Below are 21,569 nucleotides of genomic sequence, written 5' to 3'. Positions count from 1 at the left end.
ATTTTCCTTATGTAAACTTCCTTAGGTTATTTTAGGGATTTAAGTCAAGCAAACAAACAAGCAACAAGTGGTAAGCCAAGAACAAACCTTGGTTACAGCTCATCATTTGTCTGAAGTGAGACAAACAACAAGCCTGGGTTCAGACATAATACTAAGCCAAACCATAGCTCAGTTTCTGACAGTGCACCACTTTACCTCCACTTATTATCTGCTTGCATATTTATAAATAATGCAAATATTATAAAGGCATCGTGGCCTAGTTTGGACATGAACAAGTGGAGGTGAGCTTCTGCAGACTTTCCTCTTTCCTTTCCTCCTTTTCTGTGACTGAAAAGATCAGAAGTTTCCACTTTGTAAAACTAACTGCAATACCGAATGACTTCCAAATTAAAAAAGCAAACTTACGATTTATCACAAACCACATTATGATCCTGGCTTGTTCTCACTGACCATAGTTTAAACAAACTACAGTTTCCCAAGTTCAGACAGAAAACTGTGGTTAGTTTTAAACTGGAAGCAGACTTTTCTTATCTCCTTATGGGAATGAGAGATGGAGAGCACACAAGTGTGAGACATACTGTGGCTCATTCACATACTTTCCCATTCTGTCTGAACCAGCCCCCAAAGTGCTCTTTCTCCTCCAAAGGAAGCCAAATCAAGTAATGACACCCTTGGAACATCCCATCAGTTGGGGGAGTGGGGACACATAAGATTATAATAGATGTTCCTTTTACTATGGCACTCATAGTCATAGCTGTCATAAAGAGCAAACACAAAAGCTACAGCTCCAAAGCATCCATTATTTTTGACATTTACCTTTGGAAACCCTACCTGAACAATCAAATGGAACAACAGGAAAATGCATTTCTGAATCATAGGACTGCAGTTCAAAGGTGCTGCCAGTGCCGGAGACCGCAAAAAGAGAAGGAACCTTGGCTATTCGGTGGTGATATAAGGGTATGTGATGAAGTGGGTAGGTGGCTTAGACTGATTCTCTTGAGGAGAGCACATGGTACGTGTGAAAAAGGAGCATGGGAACATCTAAAGAAGAAAAAATGCAGGTGCCTGGAACAACTCAAATTAGTCTAAAAGACACTCAACCACACAATCAGTTCTGAAACTTCAATGAAAAGAAATTTATTTAGTGAGGTATAGAACAATTAGAAGCATTAAAAAAAACCACAGGCATTCCTAATTTATCCTTTTGTGTACATTTTCCTAAGGCAGTATGGGTCAGGCTTCAGAACTCAAAAGAAGCATTTTGATGACAGCCTCAAACAGAGAATTTGCCCACATCACATGCCAGGTTCTTCATCCAAGGCAGCGCTTTCTTAAGTGTTCATATTCTCTTTAACAACACAGGACTTGTGTTTTTTTTTCAAAAATATGTAAGAAATGGCTTTTGTTTTATGTGCAATTTCTTTTTGCTGACTGCTAGCTGTTGATCTGCATTATACAACTTTGCTGTACATTGGGTGAGTTGGGGGGGTGTGTGTGACAAAGATAATAGTGCACCAAATTTTGTAAATAATAAACATCAAGCTCTTCCCAATCTGGATTTTTATTTGAACCATGAAACTCTGGTTTGCACTTTGACTGAAAGCAAGAAGTTGTACCACAAAAGATACATGGAAAAAAGCCCCTTCAAGCCACTTATCTCATCCCATTCCCATCCTACTGAGCCCTGATAGTCCACCTAGAAAATTGTTCAGAACTCATCTGCAGATATAAAAGCAATGTGAATGGGGAGGTAGCAATACTTTTCTTAAAACTTCTAAACAATTTTTAAAAATTAAAGATGATATTTACTAAAGCAATGTCTAGAACCCCCGTCATAGAGAGACAAGAGGTCACAAAGAGGCTATTGGCACCATATTGTCAGGAAAGGAGGGTGGAGAATGATCTCCAAGCACCACTACATAATTATGTTTAATATATTGCAACTGTGTGGCACATCCTGAAAAATACTTCACAGGATAATCCCCAGTGCTGCTACAGGAAGAACTTCCCTGCTGTCTCCATGCAGAACATCCTGAGCTTAGACCTTGCTCAACTTCCCAAACCAACTCATGGCAGGGCATCTAATGCACTGCACACAAAACACCTTCACCTTGAGAGACACACAGTTGCAAAGGCTGAATTTTGCACTCATGGATGCAAGCCACACACACTGATGTTTAAAGCAACAGTTGAATGCACATTTATACACACACACAATACCGGGTCATACACAGTGGCAGAAGAATCCACAATGGCTGGAAGACAGGTACACACATGGCAGTCATACAGCTAGAGTCACACATGAAGCCACCAGCACTGCAGCTCAACACACACACACACACACACACACACACACACACACACACACCCTTCCCTACACGGTGGCAGGTACACTTTGTTTTCAGAGGTCAGGTCTATCATTCCTTTTCTGCTGAGCACCACTATCTGCAGGCAGCAATGGGGCTATGTTCCAACACAGGTTACAGGTGGGTAGCATTTTGCACTGCTGGTAAATTTAGTCGGGGAGAGGGCCTTGGTGGTAGTGACAATTCCTTTAAGGAAGTGATTGAGAGACTGGCTTTAATCTGAGGAGATAAATCACTTTGTTCCTCTTGGCTGCTTGAGCGACGACCAGCGCAACACAGTGTGGCCCTAGTGATCAGCTCATCCATGGGTTGCAAGGAGTGCATCCAGTACGGCAGGAAGTCCCAACTCTGGAGCCACCGGGGCAGTCGGCCGGGACTTCGGGACTGCATGACGTTGACAAAGGCCACACAAGCCAGAAGGCACAGGAAAGGGGCTGCCACTCCCACCAGGACCTGCCATCCTGCCATGGAGAGTCCAAAAACCAGCAATGGCAACAGCAGGAAGCAGATGAGTAGGTAGAAGATGGCAAACCAGCGGTATTTGGCCGTCTGCTCACCTAGCGCTCTGGCCATCTGAATGGGCAGACGGGTGCAAGGCAAGGGATACCACAGTAGGATTCCAGAGATGTTGAAGAAGAAATGGCAAAGAGCAATCTGAGGAGGGGGAAACAGAAACATAGCAACCATCCTGGAGCAAGACTGAGAAATGATGGCATGCCAGGCTGAAACAGGTAGGGCATGTAAAGAAGATAACCCCACTTTCCCCATGGGCCACTTCATGTTTTAAGAGCCAGTGTGGTGCAGCGGCCAGAGTGCTGGATTGACATCTGACAGACAAGAGTGGAAATTCACATTCAACCATGAAGGTCAATGGTTGACCTTGGGTTGGCCACAGTCTCTCAGTCTGACTGACCTCACAGGGTTGTTGTGAGGGTAAATGGGGTGGGGGAGAACTACATATGCCACCCTGAGCTCCTTGGAAGAAAGGTGGGATATACAGTATTTTTTGCTCTATAAGACTCACTTTTTCCCTCCTAAAAAGTAAGGGGAAATGTTTGTGCGTCTTATGGAGCGAACGCAGGCTGCGCAGCTATCCCAGAAGCCAGAACAGCAAGCGGGATTGCTGCTTTCACTGCGCAGCGATCCCTCTTGCTGTTCTGGCTTCTGAGATTCAGAATATTTTTTTTCTTGTTTTCCTCCTCCAAAAACTAGGTGCGTCTTGTGGTCTGGTGCGTCTTATAGAGTGAAAAATACAGTAAATGTAATACATAATAATAACCCTGGACCTTCCAAGATCAATGCGGTCATGACAAACTGTTTGTTTGTTTGCTTGCTTGCTTGCTTGCTTCTCTATACTGCCTTTTTCCCAAGCAGAGATTCATTGCATTTGCATTTGCAGTAAACAGAAATACATAAAAGACTAGATGGGTATTGCTGAAATCAGCCATATTTGACTTGGGATGCGCAAACTGTGCAAGGTGGATTCTGTTTGGCAGCATTTGTGTATATAATGCATATGTGTGTGTGTGTGTATGTATACATAACACACACACACACCCTTGGCTTGGAAGGTATGCTCTTCTAAAGTAATTCCACCCTAACTAAGTAGGGAGAGGGCATCTGCTCACCTGGAAGGCACTGGCCATCTTGTCTCCTGGACTTGCCAGGGCAGCTAGGATAGCTGTGGTGGTTGTTCCGATGTTGGAACCAAGGGTGAGTGGATAAGCACGTTCCAAGCTAATCAGCTCAAGGCCTGTCCCACAGAAGAAGAAGAAAAAAGAGAAAACCATCAGGAAAACAGCACTTTCTTTCCCCTCAACAGTCACTCAAGATAACAGGCAATGGGGAACATTCCTTTTTAAAGACCTGGCCTTTATGCCACTGAAAGAGCGGCTCGAGACATATTCTGCTATTACTCATGACATCTTCTTCCTGAGGGATTCCAGAGCTAGCTATGCTTCACAGCACCATCACTTACTGTTTAGCAGAAGTTACAGCAACACCTTGGTCTTTCTAAATGTTTATATTGGCTTAGTGATATTCAGGAATCCGAAGACCCACTTCCTCATAAGAGGCCGAGTGGGAGAGACGGGACTTATAGGCTTTATTGTCAGTCTGGCCATTTTAGTTTCCTTTTGTGTAAACACACACATCCCTTCTATCTTGCCCATGGAACCAGAGTAAGTGCTGACTTACCGATAAGTGGCGTGATTGCTGAAGTGAAGACTGAGCTGCTCTGTACAATAAAGGTCATTCCAGCACCAACAAGCATGGCGAAGTAGCCAGCAACCCAGCCAAAAGGGGATGGCAGATCTGCCCAGGAACAAGGAGGAAAGACTGAGATCCACAGATAGCTTCAGCCATGAGAACCCAGTTAGTGAACTTCTGGTGGCCTGGAACCCAGAGAGTCTCCTCTAGAATCCACACCCTTTGGCTCACGGCTGGGTATCCACTGAGGGAGCCAGGAGTTCTCTCTGGGCCTGGTTTCAGCCAGCCTACCTGTGTTGATGACCTTCTGGATTGCTTTGGCCACATGGCCTTTGAGCACAGAGTTGAGCATCTTGACCAGCATGATCAGGCAGGTGCACAGCATAATCAGTGAGGCAGCCAGCAGCAGGAGACCCACAGCCAAGTCTGGCAGAGTGGTGTCCACAAACAGGTGATGGCCTAGGTGAAGGAGCAAGGTGCAGAGAGTGCATTAGGAACAATCCAATTCCTCTTGCCCTAAGTCATGATTCTCCCTTGCTGCCTTCATAGGAATGGCACAGGTACAGCTGCCATTTCTAACAGGGTCCTGCTGCCTGGGGTTGGCAGTTCTTACATTTCTCTTTCACAGCCCTGCTGAGGTTCCCAGCACTGTCCAAGCTGCACAGGGCACGGGAGCTACAGTTCAGGAAGCTTCCTCTAGAGCTCAAGGAAGAAATCTGTAGAAAAAGGGAGGGAGGCATCAGCCACATGCAGGCGCTTTGTGGACCTTGGGAAAGAGTCACCCATGCTGAGACAGAAAGGGCCTTGTTCTATAGTTAATATTTGGTGTCTCTGTTTAGCCATTTCAGTTAGCCATCCTAAATTACTTCCTTTGTGCATTCCGACTTATTTCAAGCAGGCAAAAGAATACTAAAATGCTAATTCCAACACCAATCATCCTTGTTTTGTCAGGTTTCCACCACAGTACTTGCCTTATTTCAAAGAGTCTCTAGATAACCCACTAGTAAAACCTCTAAATGCTGTCAACCTCGCATCAGTGATCAATTAATCCTTAAAATGGCACTTCATTGTTCATGGCTCTTAATGGATAGCAACGCATAATGCTCATTTTAATGCATTGTCTCCCATGCCTGTCCATAATGATTCTGTGTGCTTGCGTTAACATCTCACATAAGTCCAGTCTTTTTGGCTAAGCACTGTGACCATAGTCCTTGGGTTGAAGCCTAATCTGGCCCACTGGTCGGTTTAATCCAGCCCCTGTGGCATTTTATTTTATTTCCTGGGGTAAAATCCTAAAAAAAACCTCCACAACTTCAATCTTAAAAAAGGTCAACAACTTGGTTGGCCCTCTTTGAATAAAGTTTGGACACCACTGGCTTAAGACAACATGACAAGTCAAATCATGGCTTGTTTCCTGGGGACAGTAGCAGCAGGAGCAGGGGAGAAGTGAAGCTCCTGTGATTTCAGCACTGTGAACCAGCACATTAAACCATGGCTTAATTTTAACGGTGGTTTAATAGGATCTGCGAACCGGGTCAATGTCATCTCTCACACCCCAACATTCCTGCTTTGTTGTCTCCAAAAAGCACAATTGTGCCCTAGGATCTGTGCAACCTTACTTTCCAACCCTGCACAGAAATGGAAATTGTTCACACTCCGTTCTCCAAAATGCCCAAAGGTGTCTCATTGATCAATTTCTGGACTGTGTAGTTAAATGTTGAGTCGCTGACTTGAAGTCTTCTGCCAGGACCATCAGCACATTCTGATACTCAGCACCTACTGCTTCTAGCCCTCCCATCACATCACCCCGGCCACACACACCCTGAACTCTCACCTGTGGAGCTGATGCTTTACACCACACCTTGATCAGACTCTTGTTTTGCAAACTCTCGTCACCTGTAGCAATGCCGGTGATCACTGACTTATCCAGCTGTGGGAACAGGGGGAAAGATAATGGATATGCTGTCAGGGATGGGAGACAGAGAGCCCAAAGTTTCCTGTAAAAGGAGGAGAAGGAGAAGCAGACCCCTGGCATGGAGTGTCTGGAAATTTATGTTCTCTTTAGAAATCCTGGACAAACAGACTAGCAATTTTTATATCAGCTTGAAGCTATGGAATTGAGCTGGGTTCTTAGGGAACTGACTGCAACACCTACCTGGGCTTCCCCCTGCCAAGGCTGTCCCCATCACAATATCTTGCACCATAAGAGAATAACATTTCTCCTATTGCATGAGTTGTGACCTGAAGTGAGTAAAGCAGGACTTGCTTGGCTCCCCATTTTCCCCTCAACTATTGGCTACCAAATCCCTTTTCCTACTTTGCTTTACAGCATCTTGGACATAGACCCTTTACCAGCAGCCAAATAATTATCTTTCAGTAGCCCCACAATATATTGAAGGTATGAACTTCACAGAGACCAACAGATCCACAGTCCTTAGATGTAGACAAAGGCTAGGCTCCTGACACTCACCACCTGGAGAGAGAACTGGATGGTAGAATGGAGGATAAGGACATGGCCCAAAGAGACCACGCACGACTTGCCAACAACACACACCTGGATAATAAGGCTAGTGAAGGGCTTTGTGATTACTTTCAGAAGCTCTGGAGCATCCTGTCCACTGGGGAAGTTGAGAGTTGCCACAGTCACCGTGGTGAGGTAGTGCAGATAGCCACTGGCCACTTCAAGAGGCAGCAAAACCAGCACTGACAACCAGTTGAAGCAGTCATGTAAGGTGGCCCCTGCAAAGGCTCTGAAAGGCAGTAGAGAAGCCATCACTGATGTGAACTGTAGCAGTGCGGGGATGAGAATGATGGGGATGGTCTCAACTGGGCAATGGTCCAAATATCAGATACTTCATGTTACCATTGTGTTGCCAAACAATTTCCCTCTGCATGGCCAAATCTCTCTCCAATCCACCCATCCACTCCAGATCTTTGTCTGTCTACTCGGCCTACCCAGTCAGTCAAAAGTACGGTTACTCCCTTGTTAAGATGGTCTTGTTCCTCACTGCCCCAGTCAGTTCCTATGGGCCTCAGGAGCTTCAGTCACCCTAAAGTTTCCAAGCGCCTCTGATCCCCTCCTAATTCCTGGTCTTCACCCATCTCTGTCAGCTGCACTACAACTGGCTTTCTCTCTAAAATACCCCATAGATGCAGCCCACACCAATCTCCACTTTTCAACAGCCCCACTGGTTGCTCCCATCGCATGCCCACCACAACACTCACCTCTTAAATTCATCTCTGTCACCGGACTGCATCAGTGCCACAATGGTGTTGGTGACCGAAGTGCCAATGTTGGAACCCATGATGATGGGGATGGCGGAACGTACCTCCAGCACTAGGAAGGAAAGGGCAAGGGCAGTGCCTTCTGGGTACTCTGACTCCGTACCCCATCTGGGGCACTAGAAACAGAGTGAGGTTTCAAGCAAACAACCTCTCTATGGTGCCCCAACATGTGCTGTCTTCTTCTCCCTTCCTCCTCAGCCCTGCACACATCCCATTCAGATTTCATCCGTCTCCCACTCCCAGCCAAATTCAAAGATACCTTGTGATAGCAGCAAAGTATGAAAATGCTGCCAAGGCAAATTGATGGCTACAGTGACGCCAGTAGACATTCAAGAATCAAATGAGGGAACGGAGTAGTGGGGAGCATGCAACCTAATTTCTCCTGCACCCACATGAAGCCACACCTCCAGAAACATCCCCTCCCTTCTACATTGATGTTTGCCAGAATGACTCACGCCCCGAGGAGACCATGCTGACGATGATGGAGCTGGAGGTGCTGGAGCTCTGAACCAGGACGGTGACCAGGATTCCCACCACAAGCCCTGCCACTGGGTTGGAGAGGATGGCGTTGTCATTGATAATGTCCCCGGCTACTTTACCTATGGGGCAGAAGACAGAAGTCTCTGTGTGAGCACTTGGTAAGACCCAAATGTTTCCACATTTGCTCACAAATTGGGGAAGGGATTTCTAGCAGCAACAAGCTGGCTGGAATTGAAATCCTTAAGCAAGCCCCTCCTCCCCGGCATTCTTCCACTCCCAAGTTTAGCTGCTTTTCACTAAGGAAGGAAACATGTAAGTGGAAGGTTGTTCATGCTTCTCTAGATTGACCATGAATGGGAACCTTTTGCAGACCAAGGGCCACATTCCCTTGTGGGGGACCTTCCAGAGGCCACACGCCACTGGTTAGTGGGGCCAGAGGCCAAAGTGGGTAGAGCACTGGATGTGACTCTTGACTTTGTACAGTAGGCTACATAGCAGCCATGCAAAAGTCAGAGCTTTCTGCCTGCTCCACACATCTTTCTCCATTCTCCACCCAGGCAAGCAGTGCCCCACCAACTTAAGTCTGCCCCTCAGCCAGCCCCCGCCTGCCTGCCTTCTTGATTACATCCAGCCAGGGGGTGCCCTTGGCTGTCAGCTGCCTCCTCCTTTGTCCCAGTGTTGCCCTTGCATAATTCAGCAGGGAGGAGGAGGAGGGGGCAAAAGTAGAATTAGTTGGCTCCACCAGTCATTGGCAAAGGCTCCACCTACCGTTGGCCACACAGCCTTCCACCCTACGAGTCCACACGGGTCCCCCCTCCCTGCAACTGAATGGGATACAAATGTAACCAGATTCAAAACCAGATTTCTACTCCCCCATGCCCAGCCCTGCCAACAGCATAGATGGGAAGGCAAACACAAAGGAGCCAACTATAGAGAGCCAGTGAAATGAGGCAGTGGAAAGGAGAATATGATGCTATCCAGTAGTAGTCGGTAGCAGGTCCCTGATATAGAAGGAAACCAAAGTGACTTTATTAGAAGGCCAAGCAAGATAACCCTTCTCAAGGGACAGAGGGCCTCTCCTGTGAAATGCAAATTGATCAAGAACAAGGGATAACAGGACCCAAAAATCAGGAAGAAGTAGAGATGTGGGAGGCACAAGCAGAAGCTGTGCAGAGAACAAAAGCCATGCTTGGTCACTGGAGGCCTCTTGCAATATGTTTTTTGGGTTCTGAGTCTCTAGCATTCTGCTGCGAGCACATTTTGAAATATCACTAACTCCATAACCATGAAATGTGGTATAATGCAATATAGAAGGTCTAAAACAATTTTGGGATTCAGGTGTCTCAAAAAAAAATTACTATCACTTGGTAAGACAGGTGAATTAATGTCAGTGTATCGGAAGAAACAAAGATCACCAGTGTCAAAGCAATGATTCTTCAACATTTGTTGGACTGGTCATGTTGTTTGGTTGCCTGATTATCGTCCTCCAAAGCAGCTACTGTATTCCCAACTTAGGAATGGAAAGTGTAATGCCGGTGAACAACACAAAAGGTTTAAAGGCGCTCTCAAGGCAAATCTAAAAAAATGTAGTATAAACACTGACAACTGGGAAACACTGGCCTGCGAGCGCTCCAATTGGAGAACAGCCTCTACCAAAGGTGTCATGGACTTTGAAGAAGCACTTACTCAGGCTGAAAGAGAGAAACAAGCTAAGAGGAAGGCACATTTGGCAAACTCTCACTGTGATCAACTCCTGCCTGAAAACCTATGTCCCCACTGTGGAAGGATGTGCAGATCCAGAATTGGCCTCCTCAGTCACCTATGGACACACTGTTAAGACCATATTCATGGAAGACAATCTTACTTGGCTACGAGTGATCGCCAAAGAAGGAGAGAATGCAATACAAGGATAATGAATCTCGGGGCTCATGAGATATTGCGCTGCCCCCGTTAGATGCTGAACTGAGAACACAAAGTGGTATGACAATACATTTCAGGACTGAGAGGTGGGGTTGACTGTTGGAAAAACACCATGCGGTGCCCCTGCAGCCCCCAAACTCTGAGCGTTCCTACGGTATGCGCAGCTCTGGAAAAGGCATTCCCCTTCTTCTCCAGTGCGCTTCAGCGACATACATCAACTGATATATGCACACTAATCTCCTGACGTAACACAGCAAGAAGAACGAGACATTGTAGAGCTAATCTACGTATTTATTTACACGCTACATACCAACAAAAGAATCACTGCATGTTTTCTCTCCAGCTCCAAGGGAACAGAGAACAAAAGCAAAAGCAAAAATACAGTGGTAACTCAGGTTACATATGCTTCAGGTTACAGACTCCACTAACCCAGAAATAGTACCTCGGGTTAAGAACTTTGCTTCAGGATGAGAACAGAAATCATGCTCTGGCAGCGCAGCGGCAGCGGGAGGCCCCATTAGCTAAAGTGGTGCTTCAGGTTAAGAACAGTTTCAGGTTAAGAACGGACCTCCAGAACTAATTAAGTTCTCAACCCGAGGTGCCACTGTACAGTGTAACAGTACACATAGCGGAAGAGATAAGACTGTCTTCCGTTCCCACACTCTTCCCAGACAGGCATGTGAATTACACCAATCACATCTGCAGCATCGGAGGCATGAAATACTAACATTGACAAGTAGGGCCTACAAAGCAAGGCAGAATTTTCCTTGAGCCACTTATAAAATGTAGCAGATGTGGCTACCACAATTTAAATGCAGCTTGTAAAGCAGCAGGACAAAGCAAACCAGAAATGCTTCCTCTCTGGATGAGTCATTTTCTAGTTGTGCTAGAAAACTAAATAAATGTTCCAAACAAAATGGCTTGTTTTTGAAAGAGATTCTGAGGATTCTGGCCTCCCCATCAGGAAAAGCACATCTGGATGAAGGGGTCCAGAACTGGCAGTCTTTAACCATGGGAGCAACGAGAAAGCACTTCTCCCTGTCCATGCTGTTGACCTCAGGCTCTTTTGCAATAGCCTGGACTCAGCAGGACCTACTCCAGTTCCAGAGAAAGGCAGGAAGTGGAAGCCATAAGACCAAAGGGAAGGGGATCAAGCAGCTTCATTCCCATGGACCCTATAGAGAAAGGAAGGGAGGAAGGGGAGACAGGCATACATTGTGACCCTCACCTCCTGCCAACTGGAAAGCAGAGCTCAGCAGATCAAGGGAGCACACAAACAGGTACAAAAAGCCAAACATCAGAGGCACCTTGAGAATGGAGATGAGGATGGATTTGGTCCTTGCCCATCTTCCAAGTGCTGCAATGGAACAACAGACATTAGGTTAGAGATTATCTTGGTCAATTGAAGCCTCTCAAGTCCCCTGCACCCACCAATTATTCCCTTCTTTCCCCACACTTAGGGCTTCTCCATACTTCCTCTTGTCCAGCTGCTTTCGCCTGGGGGGAAACCACCCTTTAGCACTCCATCAGAGCAAAGGGCAATTCAGGTATTCCCCGGATTGCCATTTGTTCTGATATATTGCTAAAGAGTGAGTTTTTTCTTGGAAAGGAGAAGAGCACAGGAAACCTGCTCGGACACATGCTTTCTAGGCACAAGATAAACAGAAGTGTGGGTGAGACTTGAGCTTCCACTGAGGATTGCCATTTGCTCCGATTCACCGGTAAAATGTGAGTTTTCCCAGGGAAAGTGTCGAGGGGGAAAGAAAAGCCAAACACGTGGACATGGAGATTTAAATTCTGGACCTGAGCCTGGAAAACATGGCGCAACAGGAAGTCTGGATGAGCCCTGAATCTCTGCAGGGAGATTTTTTTCAGGCCCTGTAACTAGAATACAAAAAAATAACGAGGAAAGGTACAAAGCAAAAGCACAAAATGACCACCAGGTCAGCTTGTGCCCCAATCTGCACTAAGAGGGAGGTGGAGGAGAGGCATCATTTAGTCAGACTGGCATTCCAGTTCTAAAAACAAACCCATTTCATTTTAACTCCAGTGTGGGTTGCTTAGTAACAGTAAGGAACCTGCCAATCATCTTTCTATAAATGCTGAGTGCTTCGCAGCAGGGAAATGGACAGAAGTGGGAACTGCACTCCTTCAGGCACCCACGCAGCCAGCATGGGCAACTGAGAACAATGCAAAGGAAGTGCGTCCTAACACAACATGAGCACCTTAACTCTGACCGAAGGGCAGTGTGAGAGAGATGGGGGTCAGCAAAGGTTTGAGCTAGTTTGCACAATCCTATGCCTCAGCTGTTTCTCTCAAGGGAGACTTCTCTGTAGGAAATGTTCTCTCTCAATATTTATCAGCTGGAAACAGATTGTGTGTCGTTGTCACTGTTATACAGCCTTGATGTCTCACATCAAGTCTAACAAGCAGGGAATCATTACTGATTCATGATGAAGTTGTATCTACGGCTTTGCACACAATACCCTTCAGGCATTCTGACCCCGGCTTTGACTTTTACAAATGCTCACATCTTCTGTTTATTTTGGGTATAAGGGTGAATGTTAGGATATTCGTTAGGCCAGAGTTAAGGGGGATGGTGAAAGTCCTTATCAGCTTGATTAAGATAACAGACATAACGGTAGCTAGTTGAACTTATTTATTTCCTCAGCTGCATCCTATAATATGCAACCCTATTGTACACCAGTTTACTCAGAAGTGACTCACTGACTTCAGTGGGACATGCTCCGAATTAAAATTGCTTTCTTGAAACAGGGATGGAGAAGTTGTGGCTATCTAGATGTTGTTTGACTACAACTCCCATAATCCCTGTGACTATTAGCCGTGCTGTTTGGGACTGATGGGAGTTGAGAGTCCAACAGCATTTAGAAGGCCACAGAATCCCATCACTGTCTTAAAAGAAGTAATAGTCAACATTAAAGTATTGACTCATTGCACACACTGTGTTATCTAGCAGGTTGGAACGACCCACAGATTTTATAATTTGAAATGAAAGTTCACACACATAAGCAGTTGGCAGTTTGGTCATACTGGCTGAGGAAAAAAGCTTAAGACTTAACATACAGTACATGGAGGAACAGTATGTGATTGTGAAAATGTCCCCCACTGCTTTGTTTGTATCTAGGGAGTTTCTCAGATATTCTGTGCTATTTTTTGTTCTTGCACAAGCATAGCTCAGTCTCACTTCTCCTAATACTAGAAGACAAAAAATCAAGTTGTGTCCACATTTCTAATTATATAGTGATTAAATGCTAAATAGCCAATGAGCTACGAGGCAAACTGCAACAGCAAGATAAATGACATGCTATTATAAGGGAAGCTGAAGTATTGGGGGAAAGGAGGGAACTGGGCTAGTTCCTAGAAACAGGGTTGGGGAACCTGTGGCTCTTCAAAGGTTGCTCCCATCATCCCTGACTATTGACAATGCCAGCTGGGACTGGTGGGAATTGAAATCCAACAACATCTTAGAGGACCACAAGTTCTCCATCCCTGCCTTAGAATCATGCTTTAAACTGGCCATGTAAGTAATGATAATTTCACCAGCAGCTGTGGATGAAGCTTATGCCAGGTATTCAGCCAGTACCAGCAGTACCAGCAGTACCAGTATACCAAGGCACAAGATGGCTGAGCTAGATACAAAATGGGAGGATGGGGGGGGATGACACTCCTCTACTTATGTTCTAAAATATTCATAGGCAGAGACTGAGACCCCAGCTGCCCCACCTTCTTCCACCACCTTGATCCAGAGCATGTGCTAGTGACTAGTCTTTGTCTCCTCCTCTACCCAAGCCTTGAGGGAAGCGAGGCCTTAGGCTTCCAAATGAGCTCTGGGCTTATCATTATTTCTGCTCCTGCAGTCCTGGAACTGATGGTAGAAGGGCCAGAAATCAAGGATGGGTGAGTCACTGGTCCCTTGGTATCACAACTTTCTGGGGGAAGGGGCTTATTTGGGGTGGTAGCCTTAGGCTGCTCCTTGAAGAAAATTAAGCCCCTGTGAACACAGTTGTATCTTTGGGCTATGGTTTATGGTCACCCTAATCCTGCAAAACCTGGTACAGAGTGGCTGGGGCAACCCAGCCAGATGGGTGGATTACAAATAATAAAATTATTATTACAGGTAACAATTTTGCCCAAGTAGCACAGTATGCCTAGCCCACCAGAAGTGGTCACTGCCCTCTTGCCCAAGGGTAGGGCTGGGGAACCGGAGGCCCTCCTGATATTGGGAACCTCCCATCAGCCCCAGCCAGCAAGACCCATAGTCAGGGAATAGGTGGAACTGTAGTCCAACTGTCTCTGGACAGCCACAGGTTCCCTGCGTCTGCCCATGGATGTGGCTCTCCCCCTGGCCCAAGGCCTCAGCTCCAGAACAGAACCTGTTTACAGCACCCTCCTCCTGCGCTGCCGGTCTGCACGTTAGTTCCCATGTCAGGAGCCACCAGGGAGGGCTCCTTGGCGGTCTCCTCCCCGTCCTCTCCTCAGAAAGGCCCCTGGCAGACATGGCAGGAGGGCTGCTTCCATGTCACATGACACCCGGGCCCTCTCTCTGACAGGAAGACGTGGCACGGTCTCCATAGCAACTTGCCACGCCTCCCTCCCATTGCACCTTGCCCTGGTACCACTGAGGTGATGGCTGCAGTCCGTTCTGGTTATACATAAATGGGAGGGCCTCCTCTTTGAAGCTTTGTCTGTTAAGGACAGGGGCCTGTGGTCAGGGTGAACACACAGAATCCAAGATGCAACCCATTTACTGAAAAAGGATGTTAACAAGACTTCTTTTTTTCTGCCTGTTGTTTGAAACTCAAAGCATAATGGTGGCTACCACACTTGGGCTCTTGAGTGCTGTTGAGGCATTGCTTTTCTGCACTTCACTACAAGGGAAATTAAAAGGGAGGTGCGCACAAGCACTCATTACAGCTCTATATTACTCACTGGTGCCGTATCTTATGGCCAAGAGATCTTCTTATAATGTTTACTCACAGCTAATTCCCATTCAGCAGAGATTGCCACTACTGTTAATTAAAAGTTTGCTGCTTGTGTAGAGTCAGCCCGTTTTATTGCTAGAGGTGTGGATTAGCAACAAATACTTTGTTTATTGCCCCTTGAATAGTTTCTTAATTGCCTCAATATCAGTTTCTGTACCTGGGGACTAGTGAGGGAGGCTTTGATTACTGATTTCTCCATTATTTCTTTAGAGAAATAGCACTGTTTCACAACAGAAAATTTAAATTGAAAAAGGTATTAATAATTTAAGCCTTCTTTCTACCCTCCACTTCAGGAATGTAGGGTGGTATTGGGGCAATTAAGATAAGCAAGGGGGGGGGAAGGATATTCATTGCTGAGAGCTTTACCGGGTACACCTGGAATTAATCATTCATGCTAAGCCTGTCAACAGGAAGTGTTCAGTTAAATTTATCCCTAAAAAGCTCTAGACAGGCTGATGCTTAATAATAATAATAATAATAATAATAATAATAATAATAATAGCAGCAAAAACAAATCAAGTGAGAAACACTGGAATGCAATGACCTGACAATTTCATCATCTGGATACTTCATAAAAACTGAGTGACTGGACAGCAATGCTGGAAAAAGCTAATGTGGAAGCAACCAAACCAGTAATCTTCTGCAAAACAGCAATAGTGCACACCAGAGATGGAGAGACCTGCAGGCATTATAGGACTCCAGTTTTCATCAGTCAGCATGGCCAGTGGTCAGGGATGATGGGTGTTGTAGTCCAAAGCATGGGAAAGAACACAACTTATCCATCCCTGCTGTGCAAGGTGCATCGTCTTCTTCATTGTTGTCTTCTTCATGTCCAACATTTATATTCCACCTATCTTCCATCATGGCATCATGGCCACCCAAGGTGGCTCCCAGGCAGCCACATCTCTAGGTACTAACCAGATCTAGATCTGCTTAGCATCAGCAAGGTGGTGACCTCAAGTGATGCAGGTGCTGTGTGAAACATCTGCCTGAGACTCTTTGAAAGCTATCGCAGGTAAGAGTAGAGTCCACTGGAATTCAAGTGGTGGTCAGGACCCACTAGTACAATATGGGTCACAACAGGAGCACTAGCACCATGTAAATTCTTGTTTGGGTTAAAAGTGGGTCCTGGATCTGAAAAGTTGAAGATACCTGGAATACTAGGCTAAACAGAGAAACAGTCTGATCTGGTATAAGGAAGATTCCCATATTTCTATATTCTGACCAGGCAGTGAAGACTAAGTGAAAGATCATGGAAACGCAAGGAAGAATGTGGCTGTGGCTTATCGGGAGGGGTTCACAAAGTTCCCTTTGTGAATGCACAAGCATCCTGCAGCTCACCCTGAAAGCAAATGTTTGCAACAGGTCAAACTTTTTGTGAACTTCTAGTGAAGCCTAGGGAGCAGCAGTCACTGCCCTTGCCCCGAGGTCAATTTCTGGTATCTTGAGCAGGGCAAGGGAGCTGCAGCAGTAGCTCACAGGATCAAAGCACATGGAACTCATTCCCCCTCAATCCTGCACACAAGCATTTAAGCAGGGACATTCAGTTTTGCCAGCGCCCTTACTTGAACGCATGCAACAGCCCTCATTCCCTTTTCACAGACTTCTTAAACATTGTGGGTTTAGCAACAATGGACTTTGCAAAGGCAGCTGGGCAATTATCTGTGCTTGTAAGATGGGTTCACTTACACTGCATACGTGCAGCAAAAAAGAATGCCTTTGAACATTTGTAGCAAAAGGAATAATTAAAATTCAATCAATGACAAAATAGCAAGGCACTGCCGTAGGGAAGCCATGCTGGTGATTGTCTATAATGTGTGTTCTACATAAGTACTCTCATGCTGGATTTGCATTGTGGAGGAGGACGCAGCATCTAAAGCACTTTTAAGGTTATGGAATGGCAGAGGCATGGGCGGAAAGAGCTGTTGCCAATGATGTTATAGGCAGCATTCAACAGGAACCCGTGTTATTCGTGCAACAGCTACAAACACTTTACATACAGCAGTGCCATTAGCCTACCGTAGGGTTGTCCAGGAAAACCAGGACATGTCCTCTTTTGGGGGGGGCAATATGCCCATCTGGGCAGATTTTTACATTTTAAAGGAAATGTCTGGGTTTGGGAGGGTATTTGGGAGTTGTGGGGGCATGTGCATGCCCGGGAAGGCACTGTGCCTGGAAGTCAAAGTGCCACAGTGGAGCGAGGACATAGCAGCAAAGATAAGCTCAGAGCTGGGGTCCTGCCTCCACTTGGGCTGGCAGCAGCTTGGGCTTGGGCTGCTCTGCAATCTGTGGCCGCTGCCAGCCTGAGCCAGAGAAAGAGGTGTGTGGGTGCAGCAGCAGCCCTGTGCACCTCTTTCCATGGCTTGGGCTGGCAGCAGCTCTTTTTTGCTCTTCAAGATATGGCAACCCTAGCGTACGGAGACTGTAGCTGTGGGGACAGGGGACCCTCTACGTGAAACAATTCTGCTTGAATCTCAGGATAACGTCATATCACACTGCAACAATACTAGCTTGAAGGAAGAGATCTGGATCCTGCCCAATAAATCAGAATACATTTGTTGACTAACAGAACATTGTTTGACGAGGCCCTTAATTTCTCCCTAGGAAAACAAACCTCTCCCCTCCACCCCACCTTCACTATCACCTTCTGTATTTAGAGGGATTCCCCATGATGGAATTTGATAGCTACCTTTGAGCTAGTTCAGAAGTTAACATGGTGACCTCTGGATGTTGCTGGACTTCAGTTCCCATCACCTCTGATGGCTGGGGCTGATGAGAGCTGGAGTCCAACAATATCTGGAGGGTACTATGTTTGCTACCCCTGATCTAGTTGATACCTTCTTGGAAAGATACAGTGGTACCTCGGGTTAAGAACTTAATTCATTCCGGAGGTCCGTTCTTAACCTGAAACTGTTCTTAACCTGAAATACCACTTTAGCTAATGGGGCCTCCCGCTGCCGCCACGCTGCTGCTGCACAATTTCTGTTCTCACCCTGAAGCAAAGTTCTTAACCTGAGGTACTATTTCTGGGTTAGCAGAGTCTGTAACCTGAAGCGTATGTAACCCGAGGTACCACTGTACATGGAGAAGTTGTGACTTTCGCAATCCTGACTTTGCATCTCAGTGCCCTTTGGCAACTTGGCTAGCTCTCCTCTTTTGCACTATTTCTCGGATGTGCCCTGCTGGAGCATGCCCTCCAGGTAGATAAAAGGGCAGGGATAGCTTTTGGACCGCCTCTGCCTATGTGAACTCACCCAGGTTATGAGATATGCAGATACTCACAGGGCCTTAGTAATGGTGGCATCACAGTTGCAGAATACACTGCCTGGGGAGGTCTGCCATGCTTCCTCTTAATTTCTACCCCCTTTATGCTGTCTTCTTTGGTTTTAATGTTAACAGGATGTAACATTATACAGAATACATTTTGTATTTAATCAGTTTTACACCTTGTAAACTGCTTTGGAAAAAAGGTTGTTTTAAAAATTGGGCATACATATTTAAAACAAGAGTGGGGAACCCTTGGCCCTCCAGCTGGTGTTGTACTCTGAATCCCAACAGCCTCAGCCAAGATGAACCGCCCTGAGACCTCCAGGTATATGGCAATATCTAAATTCAATTTTAAAAATATAAAAAATAAATAAGATGGCCAACAATCACGGGTGATGTGAGATGTTTTGGGGTTTTTTAAATTATTTTTGCAAATATAGGGAGTTGTAGTTTGACAACATCTGGAGGACCCCATGTTCCCTACTTGCAATAATAAATAAACAGACTGAATAATGAAGGGAGCTCCAGTACAGCTTCTTATGTTTAGCTGGGCCCTGTGCATATTTCTCTTACCTGGTTTCTGGCCTTCATCCAAGCCTGCATGGGGGCCCTTCCATGGCTTGGAGGAATGAGTGTCCAGTTCATACTTCTCCATGGTTTCAGACAACTTCCCAGGAGAACCTGGGCAAAGGTACTCATGGTCCAGATGACTCACAGTACTGACTGTGGGAAACAGATATGCTCTAGGGTCAGGGATCCTCTGCAGAGCTATGGAGAAAGATGTGGATTACTAACTTGTGTCCCAGGTCAGGATATCCTGTTGTGAGTAAAGCAGTTCACAGAGAAACTAGTAGCATCTCTGGAGACTCTCCTTGGAACTAATCAACCAAAAAGGATCCAGCAGAAAGAAATCCTGCTGCACCATCCCATGATAGGCCAGCATCCCCCCCCAAAAAAGGCCATCTTCAGTGCCATATTTAAGAGCCCCAATACCTCCCCAGGAAAATGCAATGCCCAAAGTAACGAACTATCCTAGTGTCCTCCAGATTTTGTAGGGTTGTAACTCTCATAACCCCTGACCACTGGCCATGTTGACAGGGGTGGTTGGGAGTTGGAGTCTAATAAATATCTGGAGGACACAAGGTTGTGGAAGTACCATATTTATCCCTTCCCACAGGTGAGCTGCTGTCGTCCTTGCACCTGCTGTGGCTTCTGCCTGGAGTCCTTTTGTTTTAGCAATAAGTAGACTAGACACAGCTCTATTTGAGAGCTAACTGTACAGAAAACAAGCAAACCCCCAGTACTTCCAGAAGAGAGAGGGAAGACAAGAAGAAAGCATGGTGAATAAGAGCGTGAATAAGAGGTCAGGCTCATCAAGTGTGCTGTATGATGAACAGTCAGGTGCAGGAGTCGGCACCCGTGCTAAGTACCTTGGGGGCTGGGGCAGTAGGAATACGGTGGTGCCCGCAAGACCCTTCCTCCTCCTGTAGGTCGGCGGCATTGGACTGGACTCTCTCTTCCATAAGGTAACATCATTGCCTGCCAATCTGAACAGACATAGGTCATAAACAAGTAAGTGCTTGCAAGTAAGTGCCAGCTGCTTCACCCACATACAGCAAGAAGGCATGGCTCTTGATCAAATATGTCCCCCCGCCCTAGGGGCACAGAAGACTCTTGCAATCATTTGCATAGCATTTGCTTCAGGCTAGTTCCATATTACTTTCAAGGCTTAACAGAAAAGAGTCCCTACCTGAGGTTTCAGCAGTTTGAGAGAGAAACCACACTATCCAAAAGGTCAGATGGGTTCAGCCTGGTATGGATATAACTAGTGAAGTCCTGCCTGGCATTGTGCTGGTCATCCTATGAGACATTCTGGGTTTCAGTGTATCAGAGGGCCAAGAGCCTGTTTTAGAGTGGCTTGGATTCAGCTGCCAAATCCATGCCTGGTGAAGGTGCCCTTCTTGGTTGGCTGGTTGTCCCAGGTTGCCTCAGCCTTGGTCCCTTAGTGCTTCCCTAGACTCTTGTCCCTACTTGTTCCCTTACCTGCTTCAGGTAGGCCACCCAGGGCTCAAAGTCACTCCCTACATCCACGCTTCCCTCGAAGGCAAAGTGGCTGGTGAAACACAAGGTGTCCTTTATACACGGGATAGGAGCAAAGTCTAAAGAGTCTTGTGTTGCCCCTCAGAGCCATCCTGCACTCCCCTCCTCCTCAGAAATTCCTTTAGTTAATTGCTAACTTCTGCATCAGCCTGTGTTGTGGAACAAGACGACTTGTGCTGTGTTTAAGAGACACGGATACAAGCAGACTCTAGGGCTGCCCTAGATGCTAACCTGCTCCTGGCCCCATCATGGACACACGATGATGGCACACCTCCCATGCTGGGATCTCAAAGTGACATTCAGTCACAGCTTCTCAAGGAAAATCACATCATCCCTTTATACAGGAAAATGTTCCCAGGGCAGGTAGCACTAGTAGTTTCATATTCAGTTGGGATCTAGAAACCAACACCAGCATTTCAATTATATTTCAGATGAAAAAATGGAGCATCAGGCATATATAATCATAAATAGGAACAGCTGATTTAACATACAGAGTGTCTGGCCTAGCCGCAGAAAACAAGCAGACGTGGAATCTACTAAAACATCATCCAGATCTACAGAAAATCATCCATCCATTCATTTGCAAGCCGCCTTTCCAAAGTTAGAACCATGGTCAAGGTGGCTTGCAACATACAAAAAATTACATAATTATAAGTAGCCATAAACAATAACATATCAAAAATTTCACAACCAAATTGAACTAATTCCACATAAATCATGAGCAAAATCTAAAATAAAGACACAAAGAATTAATATCAATAACCACCCCCCCCAGCTGGAGTCAGTCAGGGCCCCACTCTCCTAAGGCAGGTAGGGGAAAGCCTGCAAGGCAGGCAGGAGGTCTTCCGCGACTCAGTCAAGAAAACACTCTGCCATGATGAAAAAAGCTGTAGTTTCCTATCACACAGCTTTGAAGACTCATAAAGGAGATTATTTTGGA

At 46.1% G+C, this 21,569-nt stretch overlaps 1 protein-coding gene across 6 annotated transcripts; it reads right to left on the bottom strand.

Moving 5' to 3' along the window:
• Nucleotides 1-1,543: 1,543 nt before the first annotated feature.
• Nucleotides 1,544-20,732, bottom strand: SLC34A1 (solute carrier family 34 member 1). Of its 6 annotated transcripts, XM_083599994.1 has the most exons (14): nt 20,573-20,639; nt 20,280-20,389; nt 19,960-20,076; nt 19,103-19,297; nt 11,488-11,616; nt 8,315-8,458; nt 7,800-7,911; nt 7,129-7,324; nt 6,409-6,504; nt 5,188-5,290; nt 4,866-5,033; nt 4,563-4,679; nt 3,995-4,119; nt 1,544-3,020 (listed from the first exon to the last, which is right to left on the bottom strand). In XM_083599994.1, the coding sequence occupies exons 3-14, from the start codon at nt 20,063-20,065 to the stop codon at nt 2,481-2,483; spliced, it is 2,031 nt and encodes a 676-aa protein (XP_083456120.1). In that variant the 5' UTR covers nt 20,066-20,076; nt 20,280-20,389; nt 20,573-20,639; the 3' UTR covers nt 1,544-2,480. The 6 variants fall into 6 exon arrangements, with proteins under 6 accessions (XP_083456120.1, XP_083456119.1, XP_083456124.1 ...); XM_083599993.1 differs by lacking the exon at nt 20,280-20,389 and having other exon boundaries at nt 20,573-20,732; XM_083599998.1 differs by lacking the exons at nt 19,103-19,297; nt 19,960-20,076; nt 20,280-20,389; nt 20,573-20,639 and adding an exon at nt 14,884-15,539.
• Nucleotides 20,733-21,569: the final 837 nt, after the last annotated feature.

This window comes from Podarcis filfolensis, assembly GCF_964270895.1.
Source record: "Podarcis filfolensis genome assembly, chromosome: 2".
NCBI lineage: Eukaryota > Metazoa > Chordata > Lepidosauria > Squamata > Lacertidae > Podarcis > Podarcis filfolensis.
This window is presented reverse-complemented; position numbering and strand designations above follow the sequence as displayed.

What these genes read in the sequence shown, in the direction of transcription:
- SLC34A1 (XM_083599993.1), bottom strand. Translation starts at nt 20,065, where the DNA reads ATGATGTTACCTTATGGAAGAGAGAGTCCAGTCCAATGCCGCCGACCT. An exon ending in GTAAAGCATCAGCTCCACAG is followed by an intron (nt 5,291 to 6,408) that starts GTGAGAGTTCAG and finishes CTTTTTCTACAG; the next exon opens with ATTTCTTCCTTGAGCTCTAG. An exon ending in AGATGGCCAGTGCCTTCCAG is followed by an intron (nt 3,021 to 3,994) that starts GTGAGCAGATGC and finishes CCCCCTCCTCAG; the next exon opens with ATTGCTCTTTGCCATTTCTT.